Genomic DNA, 20,018 nt, shown 5'->3' with positions numbered 1-20,018 from the left:
TAAAAAATGTGACAAATTCAAAATATTTGGTAACAAAGTGAATGCCTTGCTGAGATGATCCAAACTTCCAAATATTTGTAATTCCCCTGATCCTAAATTTTTTCAGGGTATAACAATAGTAAAACAGATCACAATAAATGTGCTAAAAGAACTGTTCAAGAAAAATTTAAATCACACAAAAACTGTGTGTGGAGACTGCTACTTTCACCAGTGTTACTTCAATTATTAGTTTAACAAATAAAGGTTCAATGATGGTTCATCTAATAATAAAATTTAGAACAATTTACATACAATACCCAGCCTACATTTCAGCTCACACTTTAACCAATCACTTCAAGAGTCTAATAAATACTCCTAAAAGGTAAGAATAATTCCATGCCAACGTAGAGTGAACAAATTCACTATCAGTGAATTGAAAACACATCACAGTGAACATCTACTAGATGACTCTTGGGTCAACAATTTTTCCAAATCCAGATATTTTTTCTTGTAAGCCACGTGTCCCAGTATCCCTCTTCTTAACTCAATTAATGGTATTTATGTGCAACACATGTATTTTAGGTTTAAATAGACTAAGATGCAGTTTGCAGACTGATGGCAAGCCATGTAACGACAACATTGAGCCATCACTTTGGTATTAAGCCAGTCTCTGTGTCACCTCTAAACAAAACACTTGATAAGATTCATATTGCTTTGTTTTCATGGACTCTGAATATTTAATAACAAGGTACACTTACATTTATTCTATAATTAATATACTTGCAGCTATACTTGGTACCAATAGAGTGTCTGAAGAGAGGACATAAAATCAATCAAAAATCTATTTTAATCATGCCACACTGTCCTTTTTTAAACAGCTGGTGTAGGTGGTAGAGGAGGAACTTTCAAACATACAATATTCTGTGAGATACTTTGGCAAATAGATTTTCTGAATGATGCTGAGTCTGAGTAGAGCTATTGATCTTTGCAATGCTGAAATATTTTCTTTTGCATCTGAAGAACACAGGCCAGGTTATTTTAATTTGATAGCAAAGTTAATTAAAGTATCTGAGGCTACAAAAGTCTGATGCTTGCTACATATGCAAGACTGCACTTAATTGTTAAAAAGTGCAGAAGTAAATTCAGAAGCACAAGCCAAATCAAGGCCGTTCACTGCCACTAAGATCCAGTATCAGGGAACAAAATGACTGAACTCAGCAACTGAAGCAATCCTTGAACTTTTATTTTTATATTGGCATCCAGCTTGGGCTGTAATCCAGGTGCACAAAGTTTAAGAACAACTTGCATCCTTGTTCTATTAATTCTGCATGCTGTGACAACTGGTTCAGGCACCTTGCATTTGACTGGCCTGTGGCCAAACCACAAGAAAACACAAAGAAATTGAACATTCACCAGAAGCCTTGAACAATGTGGAGTCTTTACAGTTTCAACACTGCAGTGGTAAATGAAGCCTTTTCTGTATTTATAAAATACAAACTTACCTCTCTCAGTACAGAATCCGTTATTGAACTTAAATTAACAGCTCCTTCATAAGTCAAATAGTAGAATACATTCAGGGACCTAACAGCCTCTGGCCCTTGCTGTTTGTAGCCAAAAATCAGATCAATCCACTGGTGAAGCTGGCAGGAGACAAACTCACTTTCTAACGCCTGTGAAAAAAACACACACAAAACACAAACTTGAGTGTGCCAAATAGTCATCATTTGGCAGTAGCAGAAGCATTTTTGTTTTATAGCATGCCAAATTATCTTAACAAGTCTAAATACAGAATTGGTAAGAGTATTTTAGACATTCTATCCAGAAAAAGGTGGGCCTTGTGATAGATACCAGAGTCTCATGCCCTACCTCCCACTTACTGAGATCTCACTTTTTAAACTTGTAATAGCGGGAAAAAAAGGAAAAAAAAGCAGTAACTGGAAAATATTTGTGCATTTACACACAGACAGGCTATGTTTTTATGAACTCTCAAAGTGAAATTGTGCTGTCCTGTGTGATCTACATGCTGACTAACAACAGCAGGATTATCTAATTCTGACAGCCAGAGAGAAGACTGATAGAATTTGTGAAACAAGACTAACTAGCTAGGGATGCTAGGGCAAAAGATTTTTAACAGGATGGAAATATCAATATGCCACCACTTTCACGTGTTTCTTGTGTACAAACCTATACAGAGTGCTATGCTGAATGATTAAACTGCTTTTCTGAAGATGTTAACTAGTTACAACCCAATCCTCAAGACAAGAGCATCCAAAAACCACTATATTTAAAGGTAACCTAAAATCATTGCCATCTAAAGAGCTAATTTATGTAGATTAAACCACTACCAGGATTTCTTTTTCCTATTTTATACAGAGAATTCAATGTATTTCTGATTTGAATTACCAAATGAAAAAACATAACAAACATATTCTCTTCATCTAGCAAAATGAATGGCATTTTCCTTGCAAAGGAAATTCCTAATTTTGAGCAAAGGAAGTTGAAATTAATCGGGAAACCAAGGAAATCACTCTGCAATTTGCACACAAAAATGATGGGTTTGTTTCATTAACCGATGCCTGAAAACAACATTTAAATTGACACATAAAACCAGCAATTGTCTTAATTTGTGTGGTGCACTCCACACAAAAGCCCTAAATATGTTCAAATTAGAGCAAGCTGCTTGATTGTCACTGCAGTCTCATGTCATATTAATGCATGACAAACATTAAACCATACACTTAAATGGCAATTTATATCATTTAAATGTTTACTGCCACTCCAGATCATCACTCATTTAAATGTGACTTTCTGACAGCTAATTTCAGTTAATTTTCCTCGATTCACTTAATTAGAACTTTCAATCAAGAAAAGACCTGTACATATCTTAGACATCATATCATTCTTTTTTTATTATTACTTTTATTAGGATACTGAATTGCTGAAAGCGTTCTTTAAAATGAATCACCACACAGTAGAATATCTGTTGGGATGATCATATAGCAATACCTTACAACACATATGCTTAGCCGGGACTTTTTTTCCTTTTTAATTTAAAAAACACCCAATATTTAGACGCAGACACACAATTAAAACTATAAAAAACCACAACAGGCCAATTAAAAATTAATGATTTCAAAATTGTTTAATAAGATAAAACCAGTCAGGAGTCTCATGAGTGTCCATAATACTGCAATGTGCAGCCATAAAATTCTACAGGGCTCAGCAAATTACAATGACAAGAATTAATTTTCATGCTATCCTGCTAAAAAAAAAAATTAACCCTGGAACATACTTACTGTTATCATTATAACTATTTAACGCCAAGAAAACAAGAATGTTAGGAAACAGAGATTTTTTTTTAATAGGTACATAAGTAAATATTCAGAATGTGTTGAAGTTGTTCATATTCTCCTTTTTTACAAAAGCTAGATCTTCCATGAGTCATATTACCCTCACAAAGCATTTGGACTTGAACAATTAAAGGAATTCCACTGTGAGCTCCTCAGATTAATGTCTGTACAAATCTGAATTTGTTTTCCCTTTAACAGCAAAACTAGAACACTTTGCCTTCTCAGGGCATGGTTGGGAGCTACCCTGACCTCACTTTTGTTTTTTCAAATTTGAAGTTATTTTGCATTTGAAATTTTTACAGATTGAAAACCAGATCTTTTTTTTTCCTTATTAAGCCATCTTAAAATCACCTTAGCTGCCAGATCCCAAGTGAAAGAGATAACTGAAAACCAGCTACAGTCAGCATCAGGACCTTGAAGGACAGACCAAACAGCACACAAATTCAAAGGCCATATAAGCTTGCCTGGTATTTCGTGTTCACAGTTAAGCTCTTGGTTAGAGGGAAGGGCTAACGCTATGACATAATCAATGGGGGAACAATAATTAACAGCTTGTCTAATGACTAAAGAACAGAGTTCCAAGGAAAACACCACCATGTGCTGGATCAGCATGACGCACTTTGCACCAGTATATTTAAGTATGGGTCCTCCTTGAGAAAGCATCTGAGATATAAAGACATTGCAACTTGCAGAAATATTTGGTTATAAAAAGAAGGGTGTTTGCACTTTTTGTTGTTTTTAAACACTGCTGTTAGCATTCACCTCTTGCAAACCTAAGCCAAGCCTATTGATGGTTCAGCATTTAGGATTACTTCAGCCTCAGCCTCATTTAGGACAGGCAGCGCTCGTTTAGGCTCAAGTTAAACCCAGCACGCAGCCCTGGGGCACGAACATCCTTCTGTGCTGCTCCTGCAGCAAAGCAAGGAATTATCAGCACCCCCAGGGCAGAGGGAGCTCGTTGCTCACCCTGTGCTCTGAGGACAATATGTACAACAAGGAAATCCCCAAAAATGTCCAGCATATAAACCAATACACAAACCATTGGGTTATTGTAAAATGAATCAAGGACTAATGTCCAATTGTTAGTGGATCAAACAGGCCCACGGAAAGGCAGTCACATGAAGCCATACACAGATTGTCAATTCTGTCCACAGGGGACTCATATTAACTTTGACAAACTGTCTTGGGGCTGATATCTGTTTCTTTAATGAGATGTATTAGGCAGAGACTAAAACACTTGAGATATGCTAAAAAGTACAGTATACAGATGTCAAACACAAACACCTATTAGTAACTTTCATTTCTCTATTCCCAAGGTAGAAACACTTCAGACACATCAGCAAATGGAAGCTTTGATCTAACTAAGAAATTTTAGTTTATTCATAAATACTTTTTGAATGCACAATCACTAAATATATGCGATCAAAACTATCTCACTATTTTATGAGCATCTTTTTCTGTCCTGTTTTTTGAAAGAATTGAACAGAGAATAATTTACTGCTGGGAACCAAACACTAACACCAGTCAAATACTAATACAAATGATTTGGTAGAAAAAGAATGGAACAACAAAAAACATAAAACTAGCAGGCTGGGAATGATTTTTCCTTTGACCAGTATAGATTCTCTAAAGATTTATCATGATTTACTTTCCTAAACAATATTATACCTTTGGAATAAAGATTTTTAAGTCTGAAGTGACTACTATGGCTTTGGCCCTCTACTTTTATTCCTGCTTTAGATTTTATGCAGTGACATACAGCATAAGAAGTGATGTCTATTAAAAATGAATATATATTGTGCTTGAGTTCAGGATGTTCTAATGCTGAAATTAGATGAAAAGTTTAACTGCAGTTTTTTTTCATTAGCACAGATATATATTCATAGTCAAGCTATTCAGAAATGAATTACAGACTTACTTGCCTTATTCCTATGCTGATTAAGCAAAGTAATTTTGAAGTACAGCATAAAGCATGCATGCAACTCTTATTTGAATGACAGAAAAAGTGTCCAACCCGTACAAAATGAGGTTTATGAAATGTTAAAATGAAAGGAGAAACTTTGTTGAGAAACCAAAATTGCTTGTACATAAATAATCTTTCCTATTTATTCAATTGAAAAAAAAAAAAAACAAAACAAACCAAACCCAAACAACCAAACTAACAAACTCAGGAATATACTTCACCAGCAAGTAAGAAATAAATCTCAAGTAAAAATAATTGCCTGTTACCTTTAATGGACAAAACATTTTAATTCCCCTCTGGAAGAATTTCCTCTGAAATGCTTAAAATGGAGTCTCTTTTATGTTCAACTTGAAAAATATTTATGTATGAACAGAAAAGCACGAATTAGGATTTCACACATTTTTTAGCAAAACCACAACTTTCAGGTGAAAAATACTCTTCTTAAACACGACAAAAAACTTGCATAACTGCAGGTAAGGACTTTAATATGTGTTCTGGCTTAGAAATACATGTGTGCACATTCATTCAAAACAAAACCCCAAACCCACCAAAACTAAACAACTGGAAAGATGTTTGCATGTTCAGGCTTTCAGACACAAGTTGGTAATGCTGCCTTAACATCAATATATGACCTTTGTAAGTTACAATGAAGAAGGCTGGTTTTTTCAGCCTAATTAGAAGTGTTTCAAATTTTCTTGCTAAATGTATGATAGAAAGTCCTTTCAACTTTTTTTTTTTATTTATTCTAGAGTTTCTTTTCACATCAGCCTTGTTCCAATCAAAATATGTTTTGAATTAAATTATTTTGATTCAATATGGGGATCACATTTCACTTCTAAGATTTAAAGTTCGAAAAGGAAAAGTTTAGGCTGTTCAAACAAAGCAAATGCAGCCACTTTGCGGAAAGCTATTCACATTTACCAAGACTGACAAATTGTTTGTGTGCACCATTAGGTCTAGTTTCTGCAATAGTTGCCAGATTTCCTGTTCTCCTAATAACATATTAACTCTACAAGTGCTGGCTTTATCTTTAGAGGTTTTTCAGTCACCTATTGGATTTAAAAAGTAAATTATGAAATCCGCTTTCACCCAGTGACACTGTTTGATCACAGGGGTACACACATCTGAGAATAAAGATCTACACAAAGTTATTCCAAAGATACAGACTTCAGGCCTGCCTTGAGGATATCAGAAGGAAGAGGACAGCAAACGTACTAAGGAGAAAACTAACTCCATGTTCTGCATGAGGTAACACAAATTTCAAATGGATGAAAGGGATATCAAAACAATTTACATGATTGGTGGTTTTTTACTTGGTAAGTAACTATTTCAACCAAATGCATTTAGTTTTGCTTACTATATTTTACAGATTTTTTTAAGCATGAGATACTTAAGAAACTGAGCATTACTTACAGGAAAAAAAATAAAAGAACTATTTCATTTTTCCTCTGTGTGTGCCTGTGTTACAGAAATGCACTGCCAATTCTTCATTACTGTTGTAACAAAAGTGGACATTTTAGTTTATTTCTCTACTTTGTTAGTAATACCAGGATAAAGTACTCTGGAAAATACAGTCCTAATAAAACATTTAACTTAGTTGCTTTACTGAAGATAACTGATCTTGTAGAAAAAAAGGATATCAGCAATTTGAGAAGCTCAGACACAGGAGATCTATGGAAGATTAATTTTCCTTTTTCTGTTCCTTCTTCTCTGTATTTAAGATTAAGCTAGTAAGTATTAACAAAAAAGGAAATTTGCATAATAGTGTAAATTACTGAAAATTTTTGCCAAGGTATAGTCTGCATGAGCAGTATGTAAACAAAGAAAAATATTTTGCAATGCAATTATTCAAACTCCTATCTGAATTAATGTCATTATTACCAAAATAAGAGTAGCATGTTTAGCCAAAAAAATCTTAAGCATTTTATTTATCTTTTGGTCATTTCTATATTGAGTCTACAATGGTAACTTTGTCGTTTTAATGGAAAAGTCAGACAGCTGCTACACATTTTATAAAATGAAAATTGCATGTCCTTTGAAATTCAGCTTTATTCTCAACTGAAATGTCTATTATTAGATGCCAGGAATAAAAGATTTTTAAAAATATGAAAAAACTGCATTGGAGCATTTGTAGTTACTCTTTCCATCAAGGGCAGTGATCACTTTTAAAATATTTCTCAGTATATCCTTGATAACCTGCAAATTTGAGAGAAATATTTAAAGGCAGAAGTGCTACAATCTTCCACAAGCAGTTTATGAACAGAACAAATGATGCATTTTTACACCTAAGTTTCAAAGTTTAGACATCTGCCTTAGGTGTTACCTTACCTCAGTTGTTCACAAATTCATGGTTGTTACAACCTACAAAAAAAAGAGTGGGCAAAACCTGTCTCACCCACTGGCTCCATCAGTAAACAGATGTTTTCCAAAAGGTGTCCCAAGAATGGCCCTGTCCCAACTTCTGGTTCCTTCACACCAAGAGGCAGAAAAGGTACAGAACTGGTATGAACAAAAAATGATCAGGAGGCCTTTATTGCATTCTCCTACATGAAAAATAATTTATAAAAGCCATAATTAATTGCAATTGTGAAATCACACAAACGGCCATTGTTATTCATAACTCTGATAAGAGTGCTGTATGTGGCTGGCATTTATCCCTCCCCAGAGACACACAGAACATCTAACTGGGACTGGCTAGTCCATAACCTTTTTTTACTACAAAGTTGGCTACAAGCAAATATTGATAGCACCAGTAGGTATTGCTGAGTTATTGGCCATTTCCACCTTCCCCCACCACATCCCTGAATTTACTGTCCACATTTAAAACATCTGCTATGCTGTTAAGAGGATTCTCTCCCACAGAAAAGTCATCAACATCCTGAGGCCAAGACAGGGAATGAAACCTCTTTCAGAAAATTCTCACACATGCTACCAAAAGGAGGCAGGAAGTTCCCTCCTCCCTGAAATTCAGCAATTCCTCTCCCAGTTCCTCTAGCACTTGTTTGCATGAAGACTGACAGCCTGGATCTGGAACCTATTACCCATGGAAGCACAGGCTGTTAACCACACAGCTGACAGTTGGCTCAGCCAAATTAGTTCAAATGAAGTTTTGTGTTTTAAATAAAAACCCAAACCCCAACCACCAAAATCCCGCCACATAGGACTGCATTTCACAGTGCAATGCTGTGCACTGGTTGTCTCTGCATCCCACTCTGCCACAACAACCTATTTTTCCCCTCAGAAGTCTAATGCAGGGACATTGCTTCCAATGCTTTAGCTCACTTGCATTACTTCTAGCCAAGGGACTTGTGTGTGACACCTCCTTGAGCCTTGTGATCACAGTCTGAATGTCAAGTGTTAGCAAAGACAAACTGAAAGGTCAGAGGACTCCACACTTCTGAAAGGATGGTAAACAGTCATTGAGCTTTTTGTGTTACAGATTCTTTCCCTTTAAGAGAGAGGTGCAAAATACACACCACACAACTTCAAACCGTGCAACATTTGCTTGCCTTTGAGGCTGTATGAGCTTTTTAAACACTGAAGCTTCAAACAGACCAAATTCAAAAATTCAGGGAAGTACTAGGGTACTCTGAGCAGTGGTATTTTGATTTTAGCTTGCTTACATTTACTGAACTTACAGGTAACATAATCCTAATGCAACATACAAACTCAGTGACTGCAGTGAAGGTCATGAAGTTCGAGAAAGCATCAAAAACATGAATTCAGCTTACATCACTAAAATTCAAAAAAGGATTTATGTGAACACAGATCAAGCCACATTTGAAATGGTTTTCAAATAAGTATCTAGGCTGCCACCCCATTGAATCCTCAAAGTTTAAGCCTAAGCATATTGTTTGGTTAATGACAGCACAACACACTTCAAACTGTGAGAAACTACTGATTATTTAATGCATTTTACATTTAAACTGCTTGTACACTTCTTCCTTCCTAACACTTACTCTGTGAGCCCTAAAAGTGAACTGTTGCTTTATTTCTGCACTCTGTTTCAACAGCTTGCAGCATTTATGCTGTGCTTTGATGTGTCAGTTGTATACCCAATTCACAAGAGCTGTAATGATCAACAAGTATTAGTATGCATGTAAGAGGAGACAGAAATGGTTGCAAACACATGGTCTTCAAATCACTGCAAACAGCACAAGCAAACATCTTAGAGGAGTTGTAGAGACTAATCTAATTTGTCTTTGAAGCCAGTGATGGGGGGCAAAAAACGCTCCAGAGAAAGTTGTTTAAGATTAGGAAATGGTATGACATAAGGTCAAGGAATTTAAAATTTAAAACGCAGTTTAGATGCAAGTCAGGCAGAAAGGTAACTTCAATCTTGTAATTTGACTTGTCTGCTAATTCACAGAATAGAACTATTCTAAAGCTTTTGGGGAACAGACACAAGATTTACAAAGGCAATTAGGGTACCACATCTGAAAAAACCAGGCCGCTATGGAAATAGGAAACAGCACTATATCATCACATGGGACAAATGTGTATCTTTTGGGGCTGAAGTGCCCAGCAAGAACAGGATTTGCTTGCTTGAGGTGACTATGAACAGTGAAACTCTGATCTCTTATAAAGCCATTCTGAGGGGCTGTTTAGGATGCACTAGGAGGAGCGTTTGGCAAGTACTTCAGACTCCTTGAAGCTGGCATTTAATTGGAATGACAAAAGAGAATCATCATTTGACTTTGAGAATGACAGAGAAAGGAAGAACTTGTGCAGCAAGGACATTCAGCATTTAAAGCAAAATAATCAGATTTGTCGAATATACTATTTGGAAAATGAAAAGCTCATTGCAAACTTGCTCAGACACAGCAGGTTCCCATTTAACATCTTGTTCTGGCACACTTACATAAGCTGTCCAGGCTGTTGGGAAGTCTGGATCCAGACAAACTGGTGCTCAGGGTGGCTCACCGACCAAATACCCTGGGGCAAGGGCTCCCAGTTTCCTGATTAAGGAAGACCCTGCCCCAATCCTGACTGTGTCATTCCCTCTCCCAGTGGATCCAGTGGGGTGTCTCATGGTCCCTGGGAAGAGGTTGGCTAGCACTGGAATTCATAACAGAACAAAGAGCTCTTAGGAGTGAAGTTCAATGCTTGAAAGAAATCAATCTGAAAATTAATTGTATTTATAAATTACTTCTTAAAAGCTCCATCCTTAGAAAACACAAAATTTCTGATTTTTTTCATTCTCATTTCATGATGTGTTGCATGTCAAATTTCAAACAGCTTTATTCATAATACTTTCTGGTAAATATTTTTTTCTAGATTTTATTTCCTTCTTTCACCTAACCAGCCTCAAATTTCCATAGACAGCTGTACACAGAAATACAAGTGATATATTGAGTATATTGAGCATGCTCAGGAAACCAAGGCATAAACACCTCCAAGTGCAACAGACAGTCTGCAGCCAGTTGAGAGCAAACTTTTCATAACCTTTATATTACTCTGCTATGAACCATGCTAGTGGGAAGGGCACAGGAGATGAATACTATGAACATTCAGAGGCTGACTGCTGAAAAAGCATCTGGTCAGTTATTAACATTTTTATTAACTACATATTCTCCTGTTATAAGCTAAATGAGATGGCAGAAAACTCTAGAATTTCCCCTTATACTAACAACATAACTTTTTCTTCACAGATGTGCTAAAAAAGCTCCTAACATTTAGAAATAAAATAAAAATATACTGTTGTAAAATTATATTTAACTCCTGTCTTCCAAATAACCATTTAATTCAGAAGCTGAACTCCCAGGGCAGCTCTTGCTCTTTGAGGGGGAAACAAGCAACTATCTATATTGTTACTTCCCAGGATGGAAGGAAAAAGACCTACAAAAACACAAAAAATAAAAAAAGGCAGCACAATATTATGCCATGTTTTAGGGCAGCAACAACCAAATGACAAGGTTTTAATCAAACAGCACTCTAGTAAGCCTGTGGAGTGGCATGCAGCTTTCTTACCCAGAGGATGCACAAGGACACCATTGGGTCCTTGTTTCGCCAGGGCTCTACTGGCCCCGTTGGCCATTTGCTCAAGACTTGGGCTCAGTGGTCCTTGTGGGTGCCTTCCAACTCAGAACATTCTGTGAAACTGTGACAGTACCCAGAGAAATAAAAAGAGCCCATAGCTATACAGTACCACCACCTTCACACCACAGGGCGCTTACTGCTGCAGGTAACGTCCAAATTCAATGCCACCACAGGTACCTCCTCCAGCCTCTGTCACCTCAGATGTGCAGGTCCCCCCACCAGCTCTGTCACCTCAGTGCCATCGCAGGTCCCCCCTCCAGCTCTGTCACCTCAGTGCCATCGCAGGTCCCCCCTCCAGCTCTGTCACCTCAGTGCCATCCCAGGTCCCCCCCTCCAGCTTCCATCACCCCCTGCCATAGGCACCTCTTCCAGCTTCCATCACCCCAGTGCCACAGGTACCAGCCTCCATCACCTCAGCTTTGCCCTGAAGAGCATACGGGAAACCAGCTCTGCATTTCAATTCCACCCTTTATTTCCACAACCCCAGGCATGTGCCAAACAGCAAAAATCCCTCGTTTGCAGCGTTTGGAAGCGCTGCGAGCTGGCGGGCGGGGCAGCCGGGGATGCCTCCCCTCAGCGCTCCGGCGGAGCGGCCGGCAAAGCGCTGCGGCCGCTGCGGGCCCCGGCGGCTCCGGGCCCGTGCCCAGCGCCGTTCCGAGGCTCCGAGCCCCGTTCCCGGGAGGGAGGGGTTAAGGGGTGCGGGGATGCGCTGGGCGAGGGAGCAGCCCCGGCTCTAATGAGGCGCTCCCGGGGACCCCGCGGCGGCTTTCAAACCCGGCCCGCTCCAGACGGGGCCAGCCCGCCACGGAGCGGGGGTGACGGGAATAAATGCCCGCAGTCATGAACTCTGATTGGGAAGCACCTGACTGGAAAGGGAGACGAGGAGCCGTGCGGCAAGGGGAGCTTTGCTGTAGCGCCGTGTTTGTGTGCGCTAGGAGAGCTCTGCCTTTCAAGTAGGTACGTGGGGCACTAATGAAAAGCAGCTCTCGGCCCAGGGCCTCCCCATTCACTCTCAAAGGGACAGAGAAGAAAAGCTTCAAAGTAGAACCTAATTTACTTCATCCAAACCCGGCTCTGGGCAGCCTGCAGTTTGTACTGACACCGCGACAAAATATTGGCCAAAAAAGAGAAGGGTCGTCTCTTTTCAGAGGGAGGTTAAACATTTTAAAAGCACCTGCAAGCTGTTGGTCTGATTTTTTATTTTGTTTTGGGGTTTTTTTTGTTTATTTTTAAAGTTTAATTTTATTTAAATATAGCTATTAAGGCATTCATCAAAAAAGGCAACCTTTCCATTTTCCATGCCCAACTTGCCAAATTTTACTAAGCCTGAACACATTCCCTTCCCTCTAGTGGTGGGAACTTTATTTTTTCCAATGTAAAAACAAAAGCAGCAATTACACACATTTTTTTTTTCTTTTCTTTTTTTTTCCCCTCTTTTTCTTTTTTTTGTGGGGAATAGATTTGGCAATCTCCAGCAGCCCTTAGGCAGGAAACATTTGCGGTGCGCTGGCTCTCTGTGCCATGCGATCTCGCCACTTGATTTTACAAAGCTGAGCTCCAAAGAGCGAGGGCATTACAGCCTGCTGTTTTACAAGCAATCAGCAATTCATTGTGCCAGTGCTGTCCTGTACCCGCTGAGTAAATGCTTTAAAAAGTTCCACTAACTGCCCAGAAACAACTACAGTATGGTAGCAAAAGCAATTCACCAAATGTTTATACTGAGCCTCTGATTTATTTGACAGCTTTACACCTTCAAGACATGATATAATTAAATGTTTTGACAATGGAACAAAAATTGTATAAATTAGAAAGTCGTTAAAGCTGTACAGTATCTAAAATGAAAACATAGTGAGCCTGTAAAACACGATTTCTAAAATGCTTCTATAAAATAGACAAAATGTGTTTAACTTTTTTTATCCTTAGACTTTCTGCTACTGTATTTAACTGTTATACATCTAAAAAATTCTTAATTTAGTCACTCTATGAATGCCATTTGAGAAGATTACAAATGCAATTCTGTGTTATTTTAGAAAGGCAAACAAATCATAGCTTAAGCAAAATAGCAGACCCAAAATATGACACTGTTTAGAAGTTAAAATACTGTGCATTACCTTAGTTTATGTCAATTGCTGTTATTTTGATTGTTTTGAAATATAAATCAACAGCTGCCACAATGTCTTAGGGGACAACTAACAATGCTGTGATGTTATTCCTGCCCCTCCAAGGCACTCAGTTCAAGCCTCAGACAAAATTTTGTGCTTCTGTAGACCAGCGAGATGCAAGCTGGCACTTCTTATCACAGAGGGCACACAACACACCAGAAATGCCAAAAATGGGATTCAGAAGGTGAAAAACTCACTGCTGCCCATGCCTGTGTTCAAAGGCCAGCCCAGGAGAATGCCAGAAATGACCAGTCATGTTCCAAATGAAAACAAGCATGTTAAAAATCAAATTTTAAAATCAAAACAAATGTCCATGAACTACAACTGCTCACTCTAAGGTCAGTTCGTATCTTTTAAATGCAGTTTCATTATCATTTTTGGTAGTATGTGTATAAAATGTGAGCTTATTGCTAGCCTTAAAAGCTAATTGTTTAAACAATGTATAATTATATAACCATTATTTAAACATTAAAGCCTTTAAGCAACTATGCAAAAACATTTAGAATCATCTTTGTAATGCAGCTGAAGAGCACTGTTGTTCTAAAGGAAACTGTAATCCAGCAAAAGGTAACAATGACCAGTTGTTTATAAAAACCACTGAAATGTTTGGGAACTAGTTCACATTCTCATGCTCTGTTTATGTTTCCATTCATCATCCTTCTCCTTGAGAAGATAGCTCAAAAGGAAGAACGAGTAGAGAACAAAATTTTGTTTAAATTACACATGGAGACGTCAGGTAATTTAACAAATCGAGACAAAAAAGGGATGCGTGTGTATAGCTAAAATCATTATTGCATTAAATCATTTTCTCCTCTCTCTCTCTCTCTCTGAGGGACCCATCTTTGAAGTGAGGTTTACAGTTATTTTGTATATTCAGCTCAGCCAAAAACTTCTAACTCACAAGTGAAGAAAAGGAACCAGAAATACAATCCAAATGTAGAAGTACACGATGTATAAATGTTACTGTAGTCTTGTCAATCCAAGAACAGACACAATCTTTGCTTAAAACCTGTACCTTAATGATTGACTCCCACCCTCTGCACACTTCTCTTCCATTGCACTGTAACACAACACAATATAATTTGATGCCCATAGAAAATAAATTGGTGGCAATGGGACAATTTCAGGACTGGTAGAGTGGGCAAATGGATAAGAGTTATTCATCAAACTGTTCATTAGGAGGAGTATGGCTGCAGTGGGCTCTGTTTCTGAATAGAAATCTCTTTTTTGCCCCACACTCGTAAATTAATGAAGTCAGGTAGCACATTTCCATAATGATGTATGTGATAAGTGAATGTGGGGAAATTGTTTTCCCTTATATCCTTGTGGAAGATGGTTCAGGAAGCTATCATTTTGTTTAATCAAATATTTGAGTTTCAATCCCCGATTCTGTTCCGTATCTGCCTTCCAACTACCATGGGTTTGAAATAAAGGATGAAAAAAACCTGTGAGAATCAAAAAAAAAAAATAGCTGGAGCTCCTTGGAAAGAACTTATTCTCTATTTCATTATTGGTACAAAAGTATGAAATAACTGGGATAATTGTAAATAGCCACAGTTGGAAAATGTTCATTATGTGACAAGCAGGCAAGAATTCTTGCCACACGAGGATTAGACAGGGTGTGCTTGCTTGCTACAAAACCAAAGTAAAATGAACTTCTCTGACTGGTCCCATTGCTGTTTTGCAGTATTTAATTTGGGGAACAGACCAGAGGATGGCTGAGCATTGTAGGTTGAGTTAATCAGAATATTCCAATTGTTTGTTAATGTAATGCTAGAAGCCATTTATTAATCCTTCATCTTACAGTGTTCTCAGTTCACTAAACACCCTTTTTTTTTCCCCCAGCATGTAAGTAAATTAAAGTGGACATTTTATAATTAAACAAACAAACCTCAAAATAATAAGCTTTTATGCAGCCATCCCAAGCAGTTGGATTTTTTTGTTTTTATGAAATGTAATAATATAGTATGTCCTACTACTACTTAGCTTGCATGTACATATACTAGAATCTTATTGGAAACATTGTTCTGCAGTAATATAAATCTTGCTATAGTCACTGCACCTAGAAAATGTTATAAATTGTTTTATAATTAATTGTAAAGTTTTAGTTTAAAAAAAGCAATTCCTTATCTCTCAAAACAACCTTATATTAGTGCAATACTGAGTCTGTTCCAGAGATCTGCTGACATGGAAATACACAGACATAAAAATTGCATCTTACTCAGAAAACTTTTAGAACAAAGTCTTTTGGTGACTTTATGTACTAGCCTTGCCACTGAGGCGACAGAATTTGCTAGGCATATAATTCAATGTCATTCATGCCTTAAATTCTTGTAAATGAGTTATGTTATGTTAATCCAAATTTTTATTCTAACAACCATCCTCTCCAGTTTCCTCTCATGAAGACAAACAATAAAATGGCCAGTGCTTTTCTCAGGTAAGAAAACTTAGACTACATTTCATTCTTTTGTAGCTAACCTGGTCTTTATTCATCCTTTAATTGTGGCAATGTTGATGTTATTCCACTCATTAAATATTTTTTGAAAAATTCATCCTGCAAATGAGAACAAACACACAAAATGATCCCACACCTCTCCTCATCAGAAAATTAAATTTCATAGCCTGCAGCATTAATGGAAATGACATGCAGAGATTCTGCTACCTAAAACCTTTCTCAAATTGTAAAGTGTTTGAATAAATCGCCATTCACCATTAAAATAAGTTACAACTCTGAAAATTAACAAAATTGTAGAAGTCTGAGAATTGACACTATAACAATCAGAATCACAAATGCAGAGATTTCAAAAAGTTCTACAGCTGCATTTTTTGTAAATTTGCTTTAGCTTGAGCAAGCTCCCCTCCTGCTATTTACATACTAAATATACACATGATATAGTGGTAAAATCTAAAACTTCAATACATCCTTTAGTGTACATTCATAAAAATCCCTAAGCAGGTAATCACAGGGACTTCTCATGTAACACAGTAAACACCTTAGAGGGCCTTACATATTTATGACACTTCTGCACTGTACACTCACACTAAACAAGCCCTTTAGTTTTCTTCTCTACAAAAACACCAGGCTACATTATAAAGATTTATCATAGCACTACAGAAAATAAGGGAAATGTGTGATGATTTATTAGCCAATTAAATGCATAATTACTGATTTATCCTTCAAATTACCTATGAAAAGCCCTATTGTTGTGTGCTCAAATGAAATTCTTAGTGTAAGATTATTGGCAATACTAAAAACTCACAAGAAAAATGTCCAGCTTAGTGTGTGCACACAAACAGAGATGTAGAAGATGACAAAAACCTTTTACCTACAAAAATGAAAGTGTGTGGGGGAAACAGTATTATTATCGTGACATGATGACAATTAAAATTGCATGGCTTCCTATTTGACATAATTATATCTGATTTTGCTGAAAGTTAAGATATTGGCAAAATATTTTTCTGGACATCAGAGGACTAAAAATACTAAAATGCATAAGGTTTTTAAAATCAACTTGTTAATTGTTGTTAATTTTTAAGTATTACAATTATCTTATTGGTCTCGGGCCATGAATATGTGTGAGAAATTCAGTATCACACTCTATGCACAAAAGGAAAAATAAAGCTACTTATAGGAAAGATTTCTGAAAAGCTTGTGACTCATTTATGGACTAAAATTTCATCAGCTGCCTCGTATTTCAGTGTTTGTTTCCCAGACACTTCACTGCCACTAGACAATAACATTATAGTTAGTTCTGCAGAAAACTTGTGTGGGAAATGCTCAAGTTCCCACTGAAAAACCTTCAAATGGAGAGAAGATTCAAAACTACCAGGAACAGAACGGAATGGTGACTGCCTAACCATGGAAATTCAGCAGAACCTGGTAGTGCCTGCCAGGCACAAGTCCTGTATGACTGGCGCCTACAATGTCAGGACTGGGGAAGAGGGAGAAAAGAAAAAGTTTGCAGAAAGTTTGCACAAGAAAACAAAGAAGAGGAAGGAGAGGGGCTACATTGCCAGCCCCTGAAAGCCAAAATTCATTATTTCCAGTTACACCAAAGTTAAGAGGTGAAGATCATTACAAAAAATTTTGGGCCTCAAAATACAGTGCAATTTTTAATTGCCTAGGTAAATTTGAGACTTGAGAGTTCACATTTTCAACCATCTATCTATAGAGTTAGAAAACAGTTTAATTAGGAAACTGATGAATTACAAAAGCTTAAGATTCAGCAAGCTAACATTTTCAAGGGCAACAGCTTAAAGAAAAACACAAACTCTGGCAAAATTTAAAGTGAGAAAGCCAAGAGATTAAAAATGCAAAAATCTTAAAGAAAAAAGTTTACTGGAAACCATAAGTAAAAATGGATTGTATACTAAATTCAGTATATAACCCACAGATCCTGCTACATAAAACAGTGGGGGGCTCACATTATATTGAGTGAGACGTACACTAACAAATATTTTCAAAGGCCTTACGGCTGCTGTTCCTCTGAAGGCAAACAAGCTGTTTAACACAGCTGGTAAAAAGCACAGAATTAATAGAAATATGAAAACAAGCAACTGGGTTTACATTGAGCATTACGTTAATCTCTGCACACACACGGGTATTCAATGCAAATATTAACAATAGTAAGATTTCAAAAACTTGTTTCTTCTTTATAAAGGCCTTCATTAATTCCATATGTATAGCAATCTTGTACTTTTTAAATACCTAAATCCCAAAACCTTCTCATTTAGATAATTCCTAGTTTTGGCAAAACAAAATCAAAACCACGTCATACAGTAATGTGTTTTCTGACTATGCAAATGACTCTGGGTTCCCCTAATTAAACATCTCACAATAACTAATACATACAAGGAGCAAAATTACTGTAAGAAACTCAAGTACAATTTACACACAAACAAGAATATTCATTATATTCATAATACAAGTTAAAAAATATCTATAACATCCATGTGATTGGATCTGGTGAGGCAGCATATGCACACCAGCCAGTTCACTGGTGGAGCTGCCTCAGCTGCAGTGTCACAAGGAATATCTGGGAGAAGCTCAAGTTATGGATAAGGGATGAAGAATAAGAAGCAAAGGACATAAGCAGGGAGTAAAGTAGCAACTGGTTACATTCTCCAGCTAAGTGCTTTAAAGATGAACTTTCACATCACAATAATTTCCAATTCTATTCTGAGAAAAGCATGAGGTAGTGTTTAAGATCTTCGGAACACATCCTCAGCAGGATGAGGCCCTTTTAATGAAAATATACATACCTGTTTCTTTAGTACTTAAAAATAAGTACCTAATCATATAAAATAATTTTAGTGTCTTTTTAAATGTGCTTCACAGATGTCCCTTATTCTGACTTATCAAGAAGAACATAAATTAAGTTCAGCCCAAGAAATTACATGCAAGTGTTAATACTAGAGTTAGCAAAATACACTGACATATTTTATAGCTCACTGTGTATTACACCTTCCTAACTAGCTACATAAACTGAAAATGTGCAATATTTTTAATTAAGTAAGGAGACTACAGCCCTAGATGCTAAAAACATAGACTTTCATAAAACATGATGATTCAAGAATATTGGTAGGCAAAACTAGACTATGGAAAAGTTTTACTCCAAACTTTATTTCTCCAAACACGGAGCAGAAATCAACTTTCTTTTTTCTCACAACCCACATGTGTCACTTAAGATTCCATATGCAGACTTTGGGGAGAATGTGTATATTTTTAGGACTGCTACAGTATGCTAGGAAGCTACTGTTCCTCTGTATATTTAATATAAACCAGTCCCCAAAACACTAACTGAACATAAATTTAAAATTTTGTCATTAATATTATTTCACTCTGGAATCTCCACTTTTGAGAACAATGGGGCACAGAGCAGAATGTATATTCTTATATTGCTTTGTGAAACTTGGCATTTGTCAGTGTCATATAAAACACATCAAAAAAGCAGCACTACCAGTTTTAGCACAAATATTTAAAGGAGTTCAGTATAAACTTTATGTCCAAATAAAGTCGACTAATACTCAGCAAGTAGTGGTGCAGCTGCATTAGCTCATGTAATGTTTCACACATGGAAACCAAGATGCAAGATTACCTCATTTATGGTAACACTCATAAACTACACAGTACACAGTAAACATGTCTGCCCAGCAAATTAAAGTATCACTGCACTATGCAGCAGCTGAAGCTATCCAGAACCTGTTTATAATCCAATAGAAACAGAAATTTGTCTTCAGTTCTAGAAACAGGGGGGAGGGGGGCGAATCAAAGTCTAAGTAAAATAAACTGCACTGCAAGTGTCACTTGCCCCAAGACTTCCTGCTCCCCACAAAAGACATGCAACCATTCTGGAGATCAAAGGTCACGGCTTTACAATAGAATACATTGTAAATAGCTTTAAAATAATTGAATACAACTGCAAACCAAGGACTCATTTATGGCTTGCTAGGAAAAAAATATAGCTGTTTTAAGTCATTCCCGTATATGAACTGAAACCTGCATTATAAAACTGCATCTGCTTC

General features: G+C 37.0%; 1 protein-coding gene across 1 annotated transcript in view; it reads right to left on the bottom strand.

The window, feature by feature from the left end:
* The window catches only part of LRBA (LPS responsive beige-like anchor protein), a 372,144-nt gene that overhangs the window by 53,588 nt on the left and 298,538 nt on the right, over nt 1-20,018 (bottom strand). The window contains exon 48 of the mRNA XM_059469874.1: nt 1,482-1,649. Coding sequence (XP_059325857.1) covers nt 1,482-1,649 — 168 coding nt within the window. The remainder of the gene's footprint in view (nt 1-1,481; nt 1,650-20,018) is intronic.

The sequence above is a fragment of the Ammospiza nelsoni genome, chromosome 4, assembly GCF_027579445.1.
Source record: "Ammospiza nelsoni isolate bAmmNel1 chromosome 4, bAmmNel1.pri, whole genome shotgun sequence".
Taxonomy (NCBI): Eukaryota; Metazoa; Chordata; class Aves; order Passeriformes; family Passerellidae; genus Ammospiza; species Ammospiza nelsoni.
Note: the sequence above shows the minus strand (reverse complement) of the source record. Positions and strands in the feature narration are given on the sequence as shown.